At 46.1% G+C, this 19,199-nt stretch overlaps 1 protein-coding gene across 1 annotated transcript in view; it reads right to left on the bottom strand.

The window, feature by feature from the left end:
* The window catches only part of LOC119449404 (glutamate receptor 3-like), a 48,414-nt gene that overhangs the window by 21,020 nt on the left and 8,195 nt on the right, over positions 1–19,199 (bottom strand). Inside the window, exons 2-6 of the mRNA XM_037712573.2 lie at positions 11,902–12,057; positions 8,445–8,693; positions 4,034–4,275; positions 1,306–1,455; positions 559–747 (exon numbers count right to left, since the gene is read on the bottom strand). Of these exons, the coding sequence (XP_037568501.1) occupies positions 559–747; positions 1,306–1,455; positions 4,034–4,275; positions 8,445–8,693; positions 11,902–12,057 (986 nt within the window). The remainder of the gene's footprint in view (positions 1–558; positions 748–1,305; positions 1,456–4,033; positions 4,276–8,444; positions 8,694–11,901; positions 12,058–19,199) is intronic.

Below are 19,199 nucleotides of genomic sequence, written 5' to 3' on the forward strand. Positions count from 1 at the left end.
CTTTTTATTTTGGCGACTCAAATAGCCAACCAATAGCGTAAATAGTTAGGGTACAGGATGCGAAACGAGGCGGCACACAGAAACGACGACCGTGTAAGCCATGCCTAACGTCACTTTTCCACTCATCACTCCTGAACCACGCAGTTTAAACTGCATTTTGCAGAGGTTGCTTTACGAGTGACAGAAGGAAACGGGGTTGTTGGTGCCTTCGTGGCATCAGCAAAAAGGAGGAGGACTAACACAGACGAGGCGAAACAAGGGAGGCGCTACGACAACTTGATGTTTTCTCTCAGATTATTCTTGCTGAAATCGGATCACCAGCTGCCTATTGGGAGAGTTTCTCTATGTACAGTCATTCCTATGTTATGTACTGTTATTTAAATAAGGGAAGACTCTCGCAAATATCGCTTCGCAAAACATTCGCTCGCGCTAAGCTTTGCAGCTGTCGGCAGAGTTGGTTGTGTTCGTGGTTGAGCAGCTACGGAAAAGTGCGCCAGAGCTGGGCTGGACACGGCGGGACCTCTTCGCCGACGGACCGCCGAAGCAAGTGGGACTGACCTTCTTGAGCAGCTCGGCGATGGCCTGCCCGTGCTTGTAGGGCACGAGCGGCGAGCCGTAGCACTGCGAGCTCTGGCCCGATGTGGCGTCTTGGTAGAGCTCGAGCCCCAGCTCGGGCCGCTCGCGTGACAGCCGCGTCAGCGTGTCGCTCACCACAAGTGTCGCGTCATACGCCAGAGCCTCCTCTTCCTGCATAGGTGAGGCACAAGCAACGATAATGATGTAGCGCAGTCTACTATATATGCGAGACGCCTTTGAACAATATATAGTCTATAACAATATTAGTATGGTCTGGTGAACGACTTAAGACTCAATCTGCATTTATTTGGCGAAAAACGGCTGGTCGGAAAAAATGAAGGACGAGGCCGTCCTTTTCGAATTTCGTGCCTTACCTTAGCGCCGGTGCGTTAGCGGCGGTAAGTCACGGCCTCCTATAGCATTTTGGGGCCATTTTCGTTCAGAAAGTGTTTGAGCTTTTGGTTCCTTTTGGATGTACTGCAAGCCTTGTTTGTCGATAAAGTAATAAATATCCCCGAGTATATGCTGTGCGAATCTCAAGACACCACGAGGAGCTAGCCTGTTTATTTTGTTTTCTGGAGCACTCACAGCAAGACTGACATTTCTGGTAATACGGGAGCATAACTTAATTTACCGATTTTTAGGAAACTGCAGATGTACGTAGTCATATACGAATCACACGGGGCGGCACTAAAGCTTGTTCGGTGGGGCATGCGGGCGATCGCTCACCGTGATGCTCTCGGAGGAGCTGTAGTACGAGTCCCTGCTGGCCGCCCTCACGGCGCTGTGGTGGCCGCTGGCATCCTCGTGGAGAATGCGCAGCGCCACGACTTTGCTCTGGTCGTACACTTGGGTGTCCTTCCAGTCATCGGGAAGCGTCTGCGGGCAAGACACCCTGGTGCTGACCTTTTGCGAAAGCGGCGTACCCCACACACGTGTGATCGCACTTGTTTGCAATTACGTAGCGGCAAGCAGCATCATCGTTCATGATTTTGTGAATAACTTGAAGGCCTATGGTGCATAAGCACAATAGGGGATTCGTCAAACATTGAGTGGTTTCTACAAGCAGAAACAAAAAATAAGGTAATTTAATGAATTGTGAATTTTATCGAAAACGTCAAAATACGTAGACCACGCGAAAAATAGTAATTTAGCAACAAAACAAGAAACAGAGACGTTAAAAAAAACTGGCAGACTTAACTCTAGTTGCCATTTACGTAAACGCAGCATGTTATAACGACGATATGATTTTGTTTGCAGAAAATTATAGACAGGCTGTATATGATAAAGACATACTTACGTGAAGTACATCATATATTATTTGTTTAAATTTTCTGTCGTATCCGTCGGTTCCTTCAAGTGCAAATGCGGATCGAAACGCGCCACGCGTCTGAACGCGCTGGCTAAGCTGCTTGTCGACACATGCGTCCATGGCGTCATGGTTTCAATGCTTGGGCGCTAGAGATCCTGTTTTGGAATCGTTCCGTCGGACAATTCTATTATTGTTTATTTAACTGTTTATAACACCGTACCTTGCTCAAAATGATGAATTTGTACAGTCACAAAGCCTCTTGAAGCCAACAGGACGAAGTTTAGGTAAATCTATGTAAATGACTTCGCAACATTGCCAAGTGATCACTTTAACAAAGTACAGCGTTATAAATAATCAAGTAAACGTCATTAAAATTGTCCTACGGCAGGATTCGAACACAGGACGTCTATCACAGAAACCCGATATTGAAACCATTACGCCACAGGCGTGTGGACCTGCGTAACCAGTGCAATTAGCAGCGATTATGCGTGCTTGCAGGGTCTTATTACCCTCTGCTATAAAAAAAGTACAAATTGCTTGGAACTTTTGGTCAATTTAGGCCCAGATAAAGCGCAGTAAACGAAGCCACAAGAACGCCTGAAGCACCAAGCACGGAGACCAAACAAATCCACGTATGATTCCCATCATCCCCAGGGCGGCTGAACGATCTCGGCGCCAGCGTTCCATGTAGGAAACTCTATGCTTGAAACGGCAAACTTCGCTGCACCTTTCCTAGATGGCGCCATCCCGTTAAACGCGTTCGGCATTGGAGGCCAGATTCGTGCGAAAAAGTGTCTCGAACTCGGCAAAAAAGCTTCGCTATAAGAAGATGGCACAAGAATACAGAGGCACGACCGACCGGTAACCAATAAGATAGCACGGGAATGCGGAGGAAAACATTTCTGCAGCTGTGCCCAAGAATAGGCGGACAGATAAGTCAAACACAACTTTAAAGCGGAGTTCTTAGTACTTCATTTCATAATGTGGTGGTTTGCGACTGTAAACTGGGGAAATGTAAACGGCCGATAAATAAAGTATGTGTGTAAAAGTATTGGCAAACTAGAACGGGAAAGTGGAAAATTTAAAATTAAATTATGGGGTTTTACGTGCCAAAACCAGTTCTGATTATGAGGCACGCCGTAGTGGGGGACTCCGGAAATTTGGACCACCTGGGGGGAAAGTGGAAAGCTTATCTGATAATTATGCTTGTATTGCTCTTAAATTTATATTTTCCTTCGTCCCTTATTTTGGCCATCTTTATGACAGTGGTAAAATGCTTATTATAACAGATTTTTTTCCCATTTATGCTAAGCATTCGACTCTTGGCTAATCCCTCATAATCGATACGTGCATTGATGAGCCCTAATGTCAGCATCAGTAACACTTGATTATCTCGGACCACATGTTTGCTGCCATGAACTGTGTTTCAAGAGAAACTCATACAAAGCAGCAACTTGCTTTCGTTAGTCTAAATATAGGCAAAGCCTACAGCCACTATGCACGCGCACGACTGCGAATGCTGCCGCAGCACAAGCATGCTCCAATCGTGCCCGACAAATACTGTCGCGTGTGTTACGTCCACTTTAAAAGGAGCGTAACAAAGACGCTAATTTATTTTGTTTATTTTCATATGATGCGGTCTGATTGCGAGACACTGCAGGAGCGGGAACACGAAGCAGCACGAAGACGAAAGTGAGTGAGCATTCAAACGTGAGAGACAGACATCATGCAGCAAGAACTAACGCAATAATTGGAAGTTGACAACGCGTACGCATACTGAAAAGATCACCATACAAAAGCAATGGCGAGCACAGCACTTGCTGATACTAACACGCCAATTGCCACTAGATGACTTTTTATCAACCATCGAACATCCGTTTACTGCACGTTTGTCTTAAGTTTCTATGTACGGCTTTGTGCAGGGCCGTGGTCTAATAAATTAAATGAATGAATGAATGAATGAATGAATGAATGAATGAATGAATGAATGAATGAATGAATGAATGAATGAATGAATGAATGAATGAAGTGAGGTTTCGTTGCCGTGTATCAGACCAATATTTGTACGAGGGATCGCTGCTCGTCCATTAATCTAAGGGGAGGGTAGAGATGCGGCACCCTCGCCACTGCTCCACGGGCACTCACGTATCGCGCGTAGAGGAAAGTGTAGTAGGCTCGCCGCTTGCCGTACGCGTACTGCACAATTCGGCGCGCGGTCTCTATGCTGCAGTCGAGCAGCACGAACTTGTCCGTGTCCCAGTGTTCGTTCTCGCGCTCCTGGAGAAATTCGAGGGCAGCCTTCTCGCCGCGTATTCGCCGCACGTGCTGCACCTCCAAAGGGTAGTCGGCGGGCAGCGCGGCCAGTATCTCCTGCAGCCTGTCCAGACCTGCAGTGAAGCGCGAGATGAAGCCAAGGATGTCACGTAAAGTTGAGCTCTAGTTGGAATGGATGGACGCTTTAAACAGCGCGCAAGATGACGCCAACACGAACAGCACCAGCACAGTGATCGTCTTGTGTCGTTCTGTTGCCGCCGTCTTCCGCGCTATTTTAATAAGTGCAGATAGGACTCCGTCATGATCTACCCAGAGTTGCGAATTAAAGCGTGCAACATGGTCGGATATGAAAACAGAGAAACGCCGACCAAAAATACGCACAGACTCTTTGGTCGGCGTTTCTCTGTTTTCTTTCTCAATATGCCTCCTCCCGACCGGACGAATTATCGTCGAACCATCGATTTCACGGAAAGAAATCATTTCATCAGTTAAAAAGGGGCAAATATGGGTGAGGCGCGTTATTTCCTTAAATTCTTGGATCACGAGAATTAAAAAAAATGTAGAAAGAAGCAACAAATAAACAACACCGAAAAAAAGAATCGCACAGGTTGGCATTTTCTTACGTGATTGTTCACTCGTGCGTCGTTAACAATAAAGGCGAATGGAGAAGTGCGATCGCGGCCGTTGCAAACAGTGCAGCGGAATGTCGAGAGGGGGGCGAAAGCATCGCATAGCCAAAGAAAGTTCATATTCGATAGAAGACATCCTTTGTAGGCCTAAGCCGCGTATGACGAAGGAAGTTCAAGGAACCCCGCGAAGCTGTTTAGGCCTGCCGCATGTTAGCCGTCCTGGTCAGAGTAAACCGAATGCGCAGGGATGATTCGCATGAAATCATTGAATCAGACAGTATGCGCAAAGCAATGACGGACGCCGCGTATTAGTGTGAAATTCCGGGCAAGCGTGTCTCGACGAGGGGCACTTATACGCACGTGGGCATAACTACGGCTTAAGTCTTCCTTCACGAGAATAGAAAGTTGGGTAAATTTTTATAAGCTGAACATGTTTGATGGTGTCGCTAATAAGAGAAATTTAAATATGATGAACGTTAGCATTATCTCTGGGTGCATTAAAATAGTCATTGACGTATCTTAGAAACAACACATGCTACGCGAAACACATGCTGTGCGAGAAGAAAGGAAAAACAAGGATCGCGCTTATAAATTTTGAAAGACTGCAGCCAGTCATTCACAAAAGATGCGCACATAGATTTCGAAAATATACACCTTTCTTCAGAGGAGCTCATTTGAAGTTAGCATAGGCATATATTTGTTTTCTTGCACGTCTAAGACCCGTATTAACACACCAACGTTATACTTATCTTTTGCTCTAACCTTTTCGATGCTTTAACGTGTTCCCTAAACAAACCTTATAATTAAGTCCAACCTTTCCTTAACCTGATCTCGAAAAGGAGCGTTGCTTAAAAGCACTGAAGCACTTGAAAGAAAATAAAAGTGAGCTTTCAATGTACTGTTATAGTTTGTCACCCCCTTAAACCGAAAATCATAATTTAGCAGGCCAGAAGTCACCGCTAGTTGCTTTAATTTAGCAAAAACAAGCCGCAGCGTCTGCGGGAGACGCTGCAGGTCGTTCTGATGGCGAAGACGATCGTGACCTCATGTTAGGTATCGAGGAGGAGCGTGATTTGAATAGAGCGCTCACATGACCCCTGTACTGACGTCATCCTCGCGCCCGGTCTTTCGCCGCTACAATTGGCGCGAGGAGGTGTTGGAGCTTTAACGAAAATTTTATCAGCGATTGCGGCGCCTGTACGCGCATAATCGAGAAAATAACTGCAGGAGTTGAATTATCAGAGGGGGTCATAGCGCTAGAAGACACGGACAAGAACGAGAGAACAGGACGAGCGCAAATTATACCGTGTCAGCCTTCCAGACCCCCGTAAATCTTCTAATTTAAAAACCTCTTCAGCTTCCTTTTAAGGCAGCCCGGGAGGTACCTCGAGGTGCAGCTTGACCAGTGCAATGTGGCCAACCCTTTCTAAATTCTTGTGTTGAAGAAAATGTCTTCTTAGCTGACTTCACACGGTTTGTCGTATCTCGGATCTAGGTATCTTGTAACCACTCCCAGAAAAAAAATTAATCAGCCCTTCCCCTGTCGAGAAAACGGGAGAAAGCAAAGCTTGCCGTACGTGTACTTGACCTACTACTTTTCCTTACCTGTCCACTACTCTTGTTTCCATTTCGTACTACTTGTCCTTCCCTTTCCTTCTACTTTTCCTTCCCTTTCGTACAACGTTTCCTTCCATTGCGTTGTACAATTATGCTCGTCGCTGTTGTGATGTCTCGAGTGCTCACGGCGGCTGGTTAGCAGCATTCGCCCGCCATTGCCACTTGCGATTCTTCGAAATTGCATTGCTTCAAAATTAAATCTGTCCATCATGTAAGACAATGAATGGCCCATACCTCCGTAAGCAATGGCTCATACCCCCGCAAACGCGGCCTCTTCATTACGACGACAGAAGAGAAGTGAAAGCTGGAATAATGAGCGGCAGCGGCGCCAGCTGTGGTAGACGACGACGGCAAACGTGGGAGCAGTGGCACGTGCCGAGCATGAGCGCAATCCGAGGGGCGCCAACGAGCCAGCTGCAGAAGAAGACGATGACGCTCGAGCCAATGCTGACACCGCGCACACCAACCCCGACACAAGTGAGCCTATAAAGCTTCGCTTAAAAAGAAAAGAAACGGTCGTTTCGCGTCTCTAGACCGTCGTAACGAGTTGCAAGAGGTATGAAAATGTAGGTCCCAACGATACAAGAAGCGAGGATTGGAGTTTGAGTAGGTAAAATTAAAGGTGCGGGCATAATTAGCGCCAACATTATATAGGGAGCTTTAGCGTGTCCGGTATTCCGCTAAACGCAGGCAGATCGGGTGGAATACCGAGTGAGCCGATGTGTAAACGTAAGCGGCCTGCACGGTGCAGCCACCTGGTGGCGCAGAGCTCAACTAGGCAAATACAGAGCTATTACTGCAGTTACTAAGTGTATTCTTCTTCGCAGCTAGTAAAAAAAAAAAAAAAAATCCATACGACAGCGGCGATTACGCCGCTGTCGTTAAATTAACCACATTGCATTATGCCCCTGTGAAGGGTGCACTGCCGCAGATATAGACATGTTGAGGCAAAGCCGCCGTATGACACACTTCTGGGAAATGGAGAGAGTTTGCTTGGACTAAGCAGGGCTTGCGCGAGGCAATGGTGTCTGGAAAGCGGCTTCGGTGGTGCCAACGATAGGCGAGAATGTGGAAGAGTAGGTAAAGTGTACGGTATGGGGGTATTTAGCGCCAATATAGTCGATAATTGCATCATATTGCACCCTATAATTTGTTATCTCTGGGATTGGCCCAGTTAGCCTCTTGATCAAAACAAGAAAGCGTCAACCAAGTGTCGACGCTAAGGAAGACAATGTTGAAGCAATTGCGCGTGAAATACAATACGAATAAGGTGCGAAATATGTGAATAAAAAGAGACAGATTAGAGAGATGTAGTTAGCATTATTTCATCCAGTCATTTGATCCACTATGTACGTTGTCCTCGCCTTCTTTCACGTGGACACCAGGTCGACCCTTTCTTTATTGCTTCCAAATTGCTAAGCCCGTCCTCTTCCGACACCATGCACTGAAAACCTGCGGAAGCATCGAGCCGAATACGGCTCTCGAGGTCTCGTGACCGTTACTTTGCATTGGTCACGGCTGTTGCAGATAATTGGACAACTTAATTCACACTAACATGCAACTGAAGAGGTACAGGCGTAGCCTATCGGCCTTCGTCGTCTTTCTACTTGCTCTTTTCATCTTTCCTTCTTCTCTCGCTTTCGGCAGTGCAGGTTGCAGTGCTGCGGCCGCCTTCGGAAAGCTTTCGACGTTCTCTCGCCGCGTGCTAGTCGAGACGCGAACAAGGTGTCCACCGTCGAGCCTTCGTAAACTCTCTTAGTATCTCGTTTTCTTTCGATCGGCTCTCGCGTGTACGGACGCTCATGAGTTGCCCTGGGACAGCACGGCTGTATCGCAGTTAGCAGGACGCCGCCGTGAACACGCGGCACGCGCATCGCACGTTGATACTAGGTTGAGCGTCTTCCTCAGCGTGACAAGGTTCAGGATTAGATTACGCCTAAAGTGCACTTCTGTGTTCATAAAAACACTGACCGTTTCCGTGATAGCGTTTGTGTCTAGACAATCACGCAGAGCCCAAAAGGTAAAGAGCGAATGACCTTCTGCGGAGTCATAGATGTAGTAGAGGCGCGGCCAGCGCAATGCGTGCACGAGCGCGGCCAGCGCTCCGTGCGCCTGCGGCCGGAGTGTGAGGCCGAAGCGTGTCAGACGGGACGATGGAGTGCGGGCCGCCGACGCACTCAGCAGCGGCACCTGCAGCCGCGCCGAGACGGCCGCCAGGGCCTCGAGCACCGTGCCGCCGTCCGGGGACACGAGCAGCGCCGCACCCGAGCTCAGCTGGCCGCAGGCTGCGAAAAGCAGTGTCAAGACACCTTGTGAGGAAACCGGTTGCAGCCAGTTGGTAGAAAACTGGCGGGCTGATTGGCACTGCGTCATTCTAAGCGACAACGCCATATGAAAGCACAAAGAGCCAAAGGCACGGTCCTCTTCTGTTGTTTCGCGTCAAATTATGTTTTTCCCCCCTATTTGGTAGGAAAAAAAAAAAAGAACCACTGCTTAGTCACGCCACGCCTTCAAGTTCATTTCTAAACTTTATGACTGCATTCATACGACAAACATTGCAGCTCGCTCATAACAATGGTAACTCGAATGCTATATTATACTAGAATATAAGAAAAGTGCACCGGGTCAAGTGTGCTATCTGCTATTGGTTGCTTGTTCTATAACGGGTGTTTCTATGAAGATTTTAAGCCACACTTAAGAATAGCCGTTTTGAAAGAAAAGCATCAGCGGGCAGCAGCGTTGTGCAGTTCCGCGCGGTGACCGGGCGCCGCTGGGTGATGTAGGTCCAACGTCGCGTCCAGGGGCGCGGCTTTGTTCTTGCTGCAGTATCCCAGTTTCGGTTTCCGGCGCTCCGATGGCCGAAATTCGTCGTGCCACAGCTACTCGGGTAATCGAACTTTTCTAGATAAGAAATTTCATATGGCTTGTACGGAGAGCTCGCTTCAACTTCACAATTACGATGAGCCCGCAGAAACTCAAAGTCTAAAAGTTTTTAACGTATTTTTGTTAATTAGAGACTAATTACCACGTATCACCTGTCACCACGTGGTCGCCACTACTGACGGAATGTCTCCAAAAGAACTGTCCTTTTATTTCAGAACGGCTATTCCTAAATGCTACTTCGTAGAAACACCCGGTATATTGGATATATTACTACAAGGCGCGGAGAGAGAAATAAAATCACTAGAACAAAGAAAGAGGGAGGTAGAGAGAATAAAATAAATAAAAGTAAAGCCTGGGAGAAGCTAGTGTAGTCAACAAACAACCGAAAGCGAAGGCTAGCGGTTACGCTTTGCGGCGTTCTGAACATAAAGGGTTAATAAAGATATGGGAACACTGTAAACGTCTTCAACTTGTCACTAATGCGCGCACCTTTGCAATGAGGCAAGGGAGGCGATATTTTCAGTACGCACCACATGGGCCCACTCTGCGTATGCTCCGCTGAGCCATGAACATGAACCTCTCAGTAGATATTTTACAATAAAACAATTTCGCAGTAACAACGTGCCATTATTCATTGGTCTGCGGCCGCTAAAACGGCATCTGCCTTAAGACAGCGTTGCTGCAACTCCAGATTTCACTGATGACATAAGTATCTGTGACATGATGTGTACAGGCGGGAATAAAATCATACGTCATGTGAGAGCCCGTGCCAAACTGCATTCTTATGCCCTCTGACGAAGCAAGCGTCTAATGTATGCATATTTACTAGCACAAGAAACTGACACAGTTCAAAGACGCAAGAGTGAAACGCTTGACTTTCAACTAATAATGATAATTAATAGCGTTAATTCTGATAATAATAATAATAATAATAATAATAATAATAATAATAATAATAATAATAATAATAATAATAATAATAATAATAATAATAATAATAATAATATAATATATTATTATTATTATTATTATTATTATTGAAAATATAGCGTTTGTTCCTTACGTGTTTAACCTGCGTCGGTTTTTTGCGCTAGTAAACAACGTGCATTTCAACAGAAACTAACTAGCCCAACCTACAAGCACCTGATGTCGATCGAAACATGGCATTGCCAATACACCAACCTTTTGCCAGCCTGCTGCTGGAACCGCCTTGATTGCGAAGATTGCGCTAGCAGAGCCGTATCAGTTTCGGCCAGCGCAGAGTGCAGTGCATTGTCGCAGGCCACAACGGCCGAAAGGGAGATCCTATCGTAATCGTCTGCAATCATCACAATTCCGACAGCAGGCTGACGCTCTATCCTCGACACACATGGCAGCTGCCCGGTCACCTTTATCTCACATGTTGGTTCTCTGATTCGCTGTCGAGAGGTCACGTTTTTCAAAATTTGTGCCGGGATAAGGAAGCACATAAAAAAAAAGAAAGCGAACGGTACCGCGCAGAAACCCCTGCAATGCACCTGCAATTCCGCAAATTCGTGGTGGCGTTCTGAGATAGCCGCCACGTAAGCTTGTTGATTTGCTGAAGGAACATCCCGTGAGTATATAGAGTCATAGGAACGGCTGTTTCGTCAACGTCAATTTGACGTTGCGTTGAGCCGCCATTGCAGAGTTTTCCCGCCATAATATGTGGTGCGACGAGCAGCGCGAATCATGCTAATGAGCGGCCATATGCAATCGCAGCCGATAGGCATGTGTGTCGCCTCATTTTCACCTTCGCTTGGGGACATGAAATTCTTTTTCTCATCATTCATGCGCATAACTTTTGCATCGCTCCCGGGAGATGTTGGCATTTGTGTTTCAAGTCATCATTTCTTTCAAAGAAGTGCTTATTCGAAATAATATTTGTTGAACTTACAAACTTTTCTTACGACGCACTTCTGACGACGGCATTCGTGTTGTAACCAAAATGAATGTATTTTCGCATCACTAGAAACCTGACATCAACGTTTTTTTTTTTCGTTTTTTTTCTTATGAAATAATTGCACGCAAGGTGGCGCCTTTAAGTTTCAGTGGGCGTATTGGCTGGCACACGAGCCCTAAAGGACCCGCATGCGCAGTGCCATGTCTCGCCACCACGTGCTTGCTTCGTGATAGGGCGCAAGTCTGCAGCTTGGCATGCACTCGCAGATTTAGTATTATTTTGTCCCCGCCTGTACTTCTATATTCAATAAACCCTTAGGTTTCTTTTTCCCCCTCGTACTTCCTAAATTTTGAGCAGAATTCCTCAAAACTGATCGCCTTTGCGTTCCTTGGAACAGTACTTCGCTTAGCTCTTGGGGTAAATTATATGGATTCAAATATTGGAGAATTTATTCGTACGATTGTCAACCTAACATGTTCGTCTTCCTTTATAGGATCTGCTCCTTCTAGACGGAGTAATTTATGAACACTAATCTAATCGTATTCTTTGTCTCACTTCGACAGTGGCACGAATGGTTCCTCGTCTACGTGGTTATCAGAAACAGCCAGTGCATAGCGGTAATTATAGGAACAGAACAGAATCAAGCGAGAGGACTCTTTGCATTTTACTGGCCCTGGCTTTGACATTACCTTCATTGGTGACATTGAATGTGTCATTGTCGAAAACCCTCGTTGTCAACGGGGTAATCTTGTATCGGTCACCGGGCGCACGCTGGTTGGTGTACTCGATGACATCACGAAAGGCTGTGACGACACGTTGAGGTTGGTTCACGCCCATCACGAGCCCTGTGAGAAAACAAGAAAAAATGAGACATCACTTTTGCTCTGCCAAGGGACCTGCGTCGGTGTGGTTAAGAACAGCGGCATAGTAACACTATGCATGACAGCCCTCCCCCTCCTCAAAAAAAGAAAGAAAGATAAGCAAAGAAAAAAAAGCGTTTTTTTGCACCATAGTTACAGAACAGCCGATATAACCAGCAAATATTGATACAGCAGGTTCAAACCAAATCTCGTGTCTCAACTAAGCCATCTGAATCATACGCACAAACCGCACTAGCTGCATCTGTCGCCTCGCAGACGCATAACAAGCTCTGGGTGTGTGCTAGATTACCTTGGCAGGGAAATTCTTGTTCCGTTATATACAGATTGTTAGACTCATTTGCTACTTAATCGGTAAGAGCTCAGCGATTCCACCGCGATTCGGTGGTGCAAGCGATGGAGTCGTTTGGTACACTTGCCAGGATGACGGCTTATAGTAGTACCTTAGCGCCGGCCGAACGTCTATAGAAATAATGGGCCGTCACAGGCAGGAAAGTCGAAGGTAGTGCCACTTGCTTCGGATATGATCAGTGTGGTTCTTGCCTTCTTATTCATGTCTGCGAATAATGAATAATCGGCCATTAAGCAGGAGCAGATAAAACAGAAGAAGGCATCAGGTGTAAGCAGGGTGCTTGCAATATTATCTGAATTACCATCAGTGGTGGCTCCGTGGTCTCTGGTGTTGCACTGCTGAGAACGTGGTTACATATATGACTGATTGGTGTGGTATGCAGAAAGAATGCAGCAGATCCAGTCTAAATACAGGGGAGCTTGCGATGCAGTGTTCACGCGCACCTTCTCATCTGGCTCAAGGATGCCCCGAACGAGGACTTCTGCAATTCAATTCCCCTTTGAACGCAGCCACCGTTATAGGGGTTGAAAGAGGCAAGCTGGCTTTCTGCGCCATTTGTTTGGGGTACCCGACCTCCCCTGGAGGCGCAGATGTGACCGTCCACGCGGTTGCCAGGCGGCGCAACGCATGGGCAACGTGAGGCCATCTCCACCGGTACCCTCTCTCCCTTCACATCGCGACTCTACGCGTCACGGCCCCCTCACTTTCTCCTCCAGCGGCCAACGACCCGCATGCGCAGACCGGATTTCCCCCCCGCTACCGTGGCTTAGCGGCTATGGTGTTGTGCTGCTAAGGACTAGGTCGAGCGATGAAATCCCGGCCGCGGCGGCCGCATTTCGATGGGGGTGAAATGCAAGCAAAAAATTACTCCATCTCCAGCTAAAGGGAACCATGTGTGGATGCGAAGCAGCGGGGAGATGATGAGCTTGAGTGGGAGATGGTTTCGCGGCAGCGGCCCGAGCGCTCATCGCGGCGCTGCACAGGAGAGAGAATGAGGCGCGCGCGCTCCGTCATTTTCATACCGCGGAACTACCGTGGCGCCCCCAGCGGAGTATGCAGCTGTCGCACCACCTGTCGAGCGCGCCGCTCCGGATTCCTAGCGGAGAGAAATGGGGTAGCGTAGGAGAGGAGAGAGAGGGGGAGGGGACGCGCATGCGCTGTGGGGTTGTGGCACGCTGGGCAACAGACAGAGCCGCTGGCAAGAAATGCTTCGCATTTAAAACGCCGGTGTCTCGTGCATTTGGGGCACGTTAAAGGTCCTCGGTGGTCAAAATTAAGCCGGTGTCCTCCAGGCGTTTCTCATAATAAAATCGTGGTTCAAACCCTAGAATTCATTTCCCCTCTCTACCTTCCATGGCCGCGGGCGGAGTAGTGTGAGCCATCGCTCCTAGATGACGCCGTCTTCCCGCAGCCGAGTGTGGTCTATTCGGCGAGAAAGAACGAGCAGCAGCAGCAGCAGGCAGCAGCCACAGTACGGAAAGTCCGGGATGGTTCACAAAGAACTTATATAAAACAGCACACTTCGGCGATTCCTTCCGCCCTGAACTCGTTTTCTGCAGCATTCAAACAGTGTGGGTACCGGAACCTTGTTTCCTTGCTTGCTTGCTCTTTAACATGAGTTGGGATCTTCATATTAATACAATATTCTCCAAGGCTTTGAAATCTCTCTGGTTCATTCAACGCAAGCTTTCAAAAGCACCCATGAAAGTGAAACTAGCAGCATATAAAGCGTTGGTACGGCCATGTCTGGAGTATGCTTCGTGCCTATGCGACCCTTATAGACAGAAAAATGTTGTCAAGTTATAAAAAGTTCAAAGATCCGCGGCTCGATTCATTTGCAGCAAATATGAAGGCACTGATAGTGTGACAGAAGTAATTGATTATCTCGGTCTTGATACACTTAAAGCGATACGTGCCGAATGCAGATTAAAATATTTGTACTTAATATATAACAACTTAATACAAATTAACAATCACAATTTCATTACCCACCACACTCTGCGCACAAGCTCGTGTTTTGATAATGGGAAAATGATCAAGGAATACAGCGCTAAAAACGATACTTTTAAATATTCATTTTTTCCGAGAACCATAAGCGCTTGGAACAAATTGCCGAAACATATTGTCGATAGTCCCAGTGTTGACGTATTTATTACAAACTTGAAGAAAATGCGTGGGTGAAGATGTTCTTGTACTGTTTCAATTGCAGTGTTTGATGCCTTGATTTCCTGTCTTTGGTTCTTATTGCTGTTGTTGATGTGTTCCCTGATGTTCTTTTTTCTTTGTGCCCACTCCTGCTTGTAGTCAAGTGACTCTGCAGTATTCCTAAATAAAAAAATTAACTGCGCTCATCAACTATTGCGAATGGCCAAGAAGCCAGCGGTTATAGCTATTTGTAGCACAATAGGACACAAACGCCCCATTTTGATATATGCTCGAAAGCGCTTCTTAGCAGAAAAGTGGCACATCTCTTTGATTTGTTCGGTGCTGCCTTCTATCCAAACATTTAAACACTTCATGCGAGAATAAGTTTGGGAATGGGTAGCAACTAGCAACAAGTGTGCAAAATCTACAAATTTTCTTTTCATTTCTTCCTGAATGTGGTCGACATTTTCTCGGGAGACAAAAGTTCTCTAACGCCCCAATAACTCATTCATCTTTCCTCCATTTAGACGTACATCTTTAGCCCGCAATAAGCGCCTATTTATCTATCTTGATGTGATAGCTGGTCCGTAAAACTCGCCCTTGTGAATACACGTGCATAAGCATGCACATGCAAGAAGGTAGTGATGCTCTTGGTGTTCGACGCTCTGGCGAAACGTGCTCACAAACATTTTATTTGTCGCCTCCGGTGTGCCGCTTTTTCCGTCATGCTTTGACCCGTTTTACGAGGGAAGCAGTACGTTACTTCTAATTTTTCATTGAAGGTCAGTTGAGGCAATTACGCCCCATTTTTCAAGCTAAACGGCTTGTTGTACAGAAGCGTAACTATAGTTGCAAACTGCTTCTAAGCACCTCAGTTACTTTTACAGCAGAACAATTTCAAAAGTTTTGGTTCACGACGGAAATGGTCACAAATAATTTTACATTGGAAACCGAAGGTTGCTGAGATATTCGCCGTCGATCCTCAGTCCTAAGCCTTCCCAGTATAATAGCTTGAATACTTCTGCATACTTAGAAGCAGTATTCAAGCTCTTAGACTGGGAAGGCTTAGGAGTGAGGATCAACGGCGAATATCTCAGCAACCTTCAGTTTGCAGATGACATTGTCCTATTCAGCAACAATGGGGACGAATTACAACAAATGATTGAGGACCTTAACCGACGAAGTGTAAGAGTGGGGTTCAAGATTATTATGCAGAAGACATATAATGTTCAATAGCCTGGCAATGGAACAAGAACTTAGGATCGCCAGTCAGCCTCTAGAGTCTGTAAAGGCGTACGTTTATCTATGTCAATTTCTCACAGGGGACCCTTATCATGAGAAGGAAATTTACAGAAGAATAAAATTGGATTGGAGTGCATACGGCAGGCATTGCCAAATCCTGACGGGGAGCTTACCACTGTCGCCGAAAAGAAAAGTGTACAATCATTGCATTCTACCGGGGCTAACATATGGGGCAGAAACTTGGAGGTTAACAAAGAAACAAGGACCGCACAAAGAGTGATGGAACGAGAAATGTTAACCTAAGGTTAAGAGACAGGAAGTGAGCGGTGTGGATCAGAGAGCAAACGGGGATATGCATATTCTAGTTGACATTCAGAGAAAAAAAAATTGAGCTGGGCAGGCCTTGTAATGCGTAGGATGGATAACCGGTGGACCGTTAGAGTTACAGAATGGCTACCAGGAGAAGGGAAGCGCAGTCGAGGACGGCAGAAAACCAGGTGGGGTGATGAAGTTAGGAAATTCGCAGGCTCAGGGTAAAATCAGCTAGCGCAAGACAGGGGTAATTGGAGATCGCAGGGAGAGGCCTTCGTCTGCAGTGGACATAAATATAGGCTGCTGCTGCTGAAGATGATGATGAATTTTACATTGAGGCACTAGAGGGTCAATGGGAGATACGCATCCCACTTTTTGAAAGACCGTTTAGTGTCAGTGGGCTAGGTACCGTATAAACAGGATTATAGGTAGAACGGGAATATATGTCGACGCCCTAAGTTTAGCTGAAAAAAAAAGAGGAAAAAGAAAACAACGAAAAATCGCCGAAACGCATTTATTTTCCGAACGGCACCGGTCACCCACCATCGGAGCTGTAGTCTCATTGGCCTGATGTAGCAGCACTACTTTGGACGAAGGTCACCGGCAGCGAGCGCGTACGAAGTTCCCGCCCAAAGTCCGCGAGTGTGTTCTCAAGCTGCGGATGAACCGCACTACGTCCACAAAATGACATTTTGCACGGGTTGCACTTCGGTAGCTTTCCTTTCTGCACTCTTTAATACCGCACGCTTTTTTTTTTTTCGGAACGCCAAACTAGCGCTGAGTTACCGGCCACTTCGGCGAAGTCAACAACAAGTCACAGGTTGCCAGACGAAGACTAACATTCGGCAAAAGACCGCTATATAAGACGAAGGGTGACTGACGAGATATTTTCACGAAGGTATCTTTTTTTTTTTAAATGACCGTTTTTTGTAGAGAAGTGAAATTCGTTGTAAACTATTTCTAAGCACCTCAGTTACTGATACCATTCAAAATATTTCAAGAGTTTTGGAAAAAAGTATATGCTGTCCTACAAAGGGGTGTGATTGAGGGGAAAAACCTTGTGCGATTGTCTCTTCGTTGTCATTGTTGGCAAGGACGTTGTCGATGTTTTCGACGTTGTTTTCCGCCAACCGTATGATTCTATTCGCATTCTATATCTAGGTATGTGCCATGCTTGAGGCTTATCGTCATTGTCATGTAGCCTCGTTCGTGTGCCGTTGACGTTCTTTACACGACCATGATGACAAAGACTTGCGCGCCTATAAACCGCCACCTTCTCGAGAACAGTCTTTGTGTCCCAGCTAACTTTAGCCAAGGTTTAAAATTAGGTCAAACGACTTTAGAAGAACGCGACCAAATGCATATTCTTGGTTATTGCATGGAGCAAGTCACGCTATTTTTGTATTCTGCTCAATTGCAAAAATACTTTAGATTAATTAGTCATCTACGAAAGTTCTAACTGTAGGGCAAAACTTCGAATGTTAAAGTTGTAGAGCGCTCTAGGAAGCATCTAATTCAGCAGCTTCCAACTTCCTACTTGAAACGTATTTATTTTTTGATAGTCCTAAAAAAAAAAAAGCCCACGTAATATGAAAAAAAAAAAAGCACGTGACATTTCGGCTTGCGCGCCGCGATTGCACTGCTCTCAAACGTGCCGCATATGAACGAATAGCGCATTTGGCCAGTTGAGCTGCCTAATCTGCTTATCGCTGTCAATAACCGCCGCGAAGGAAGCACATCACTGGCCTAAATGGCGCCGCTTCCCTTTCACTTTTTAAACACCACCATCCACGGTTCGTTCATACGCCGCACGTTTGAGAGCTCTGCAACCGCGGCGCACAAGCAGGCATGTCAAAGTTTTTTTTTTCTTTTTTTTTTACTGTTACGCGGGCTTTGTTTAGGACACACAAACAAATTATTACGTGGCAAGTAGTAGGCTAGAAGCTGCTCAATTGTTGCCTAGAGGTCTGTACAACTTTCTTAATGGAAGCTTCGCTGAAAAGTCAAAACTTGCAAAGGGGCTGATTAATCTCAACTAACTGTGCAATTAAGCAAAACACAAAAAGTAGCGCGATTTGCCCCACACTGCGAGCAACATGCGTACAGTCGCGTGCTCAAAGAAAGAGACAGGAACGAACGCTATGTCTGTCTTTATTCTAGTCGGTTACACTTTACAGCGCTTAACTCAGCCTCGGGAAATGCGCCGACTAGCCAATGGAATTTCCTGCATCAAATATGTTACCAACCTCTACTGTTATGCGATAGCGCAATGTTTAGCATGTCTGGCTTCCAAGTGTACATTAGGCTGCAGAATGATGAGATCTCCCAAGGGCGGTGATAGCCAAAGTTTTTCATTAAACGTTCATTTGGCTACCCTCCAAGCGTTTTGCCCACGTTAGTATGTTATAACATCTGATATGCTGCAACAAGTAAGGTGTTCCACTTCTATTGAGAATTCGTTGAATATTGGGCACTTTTATATTAGAAGGTCTGTGTGCTTTAGGAAGACCTGTGAGCAGGCATTATGTCACGATTACCTATTGGATTAGGCAGAACAGACAAGCGTTCACTGGCACCATGCACTGTTATGTTCAGAATACTATTCTATATAGGGCTGTCCCACGTAATTTTAGCCAAAATTTAAAAATATGCAAATGCCACGTAGCTGGACAGAACCAAGGTAATGCTGTTTGCCGTCGCTTGGAGATACTCTACACATTTTTCATCTAATCGTAATTTTTGAGAAGTTGATTAATAAATTAAGACTAATTATGTAACTAGGCAGAATGCAAAAAAATATATGAGAAAATTGTAGATCAACATGAAAAACTCTCGATACAGCTTTCTGTTGCTCAATACGTGCTACATAAAAATGTTTTTCCGAGCGTGAAAACAGCCCGAGAATGCACGCAAAATTGTCGCGCGACTGGCCGCTCGGAAGACACTTTGCGTGTATTCGCGGGCTTCTTTCACGCTCGGAAAACCACTTTTATGCAGCACGTATTGCAAACACGTGCCAACACAGATGCAAACACGGACAGCGCTGTACGAGCTGATA

Source organism: Dermacentor silvarum, chromosome 4 (genome assembly GCF_013339745.2).
Source record: "Dermacentor silvarum isolate Dsil-2018 chromosome 4, BIME_Dsil_1.4, whole genome shotgun sequence".
Classification (NCBI taxonomy): Eukaryota; Metazoa; Arthropoda; class Arachnida; order Ixodida; family Ixodidae; genus Dermacentor; species Dermacentor silvarum.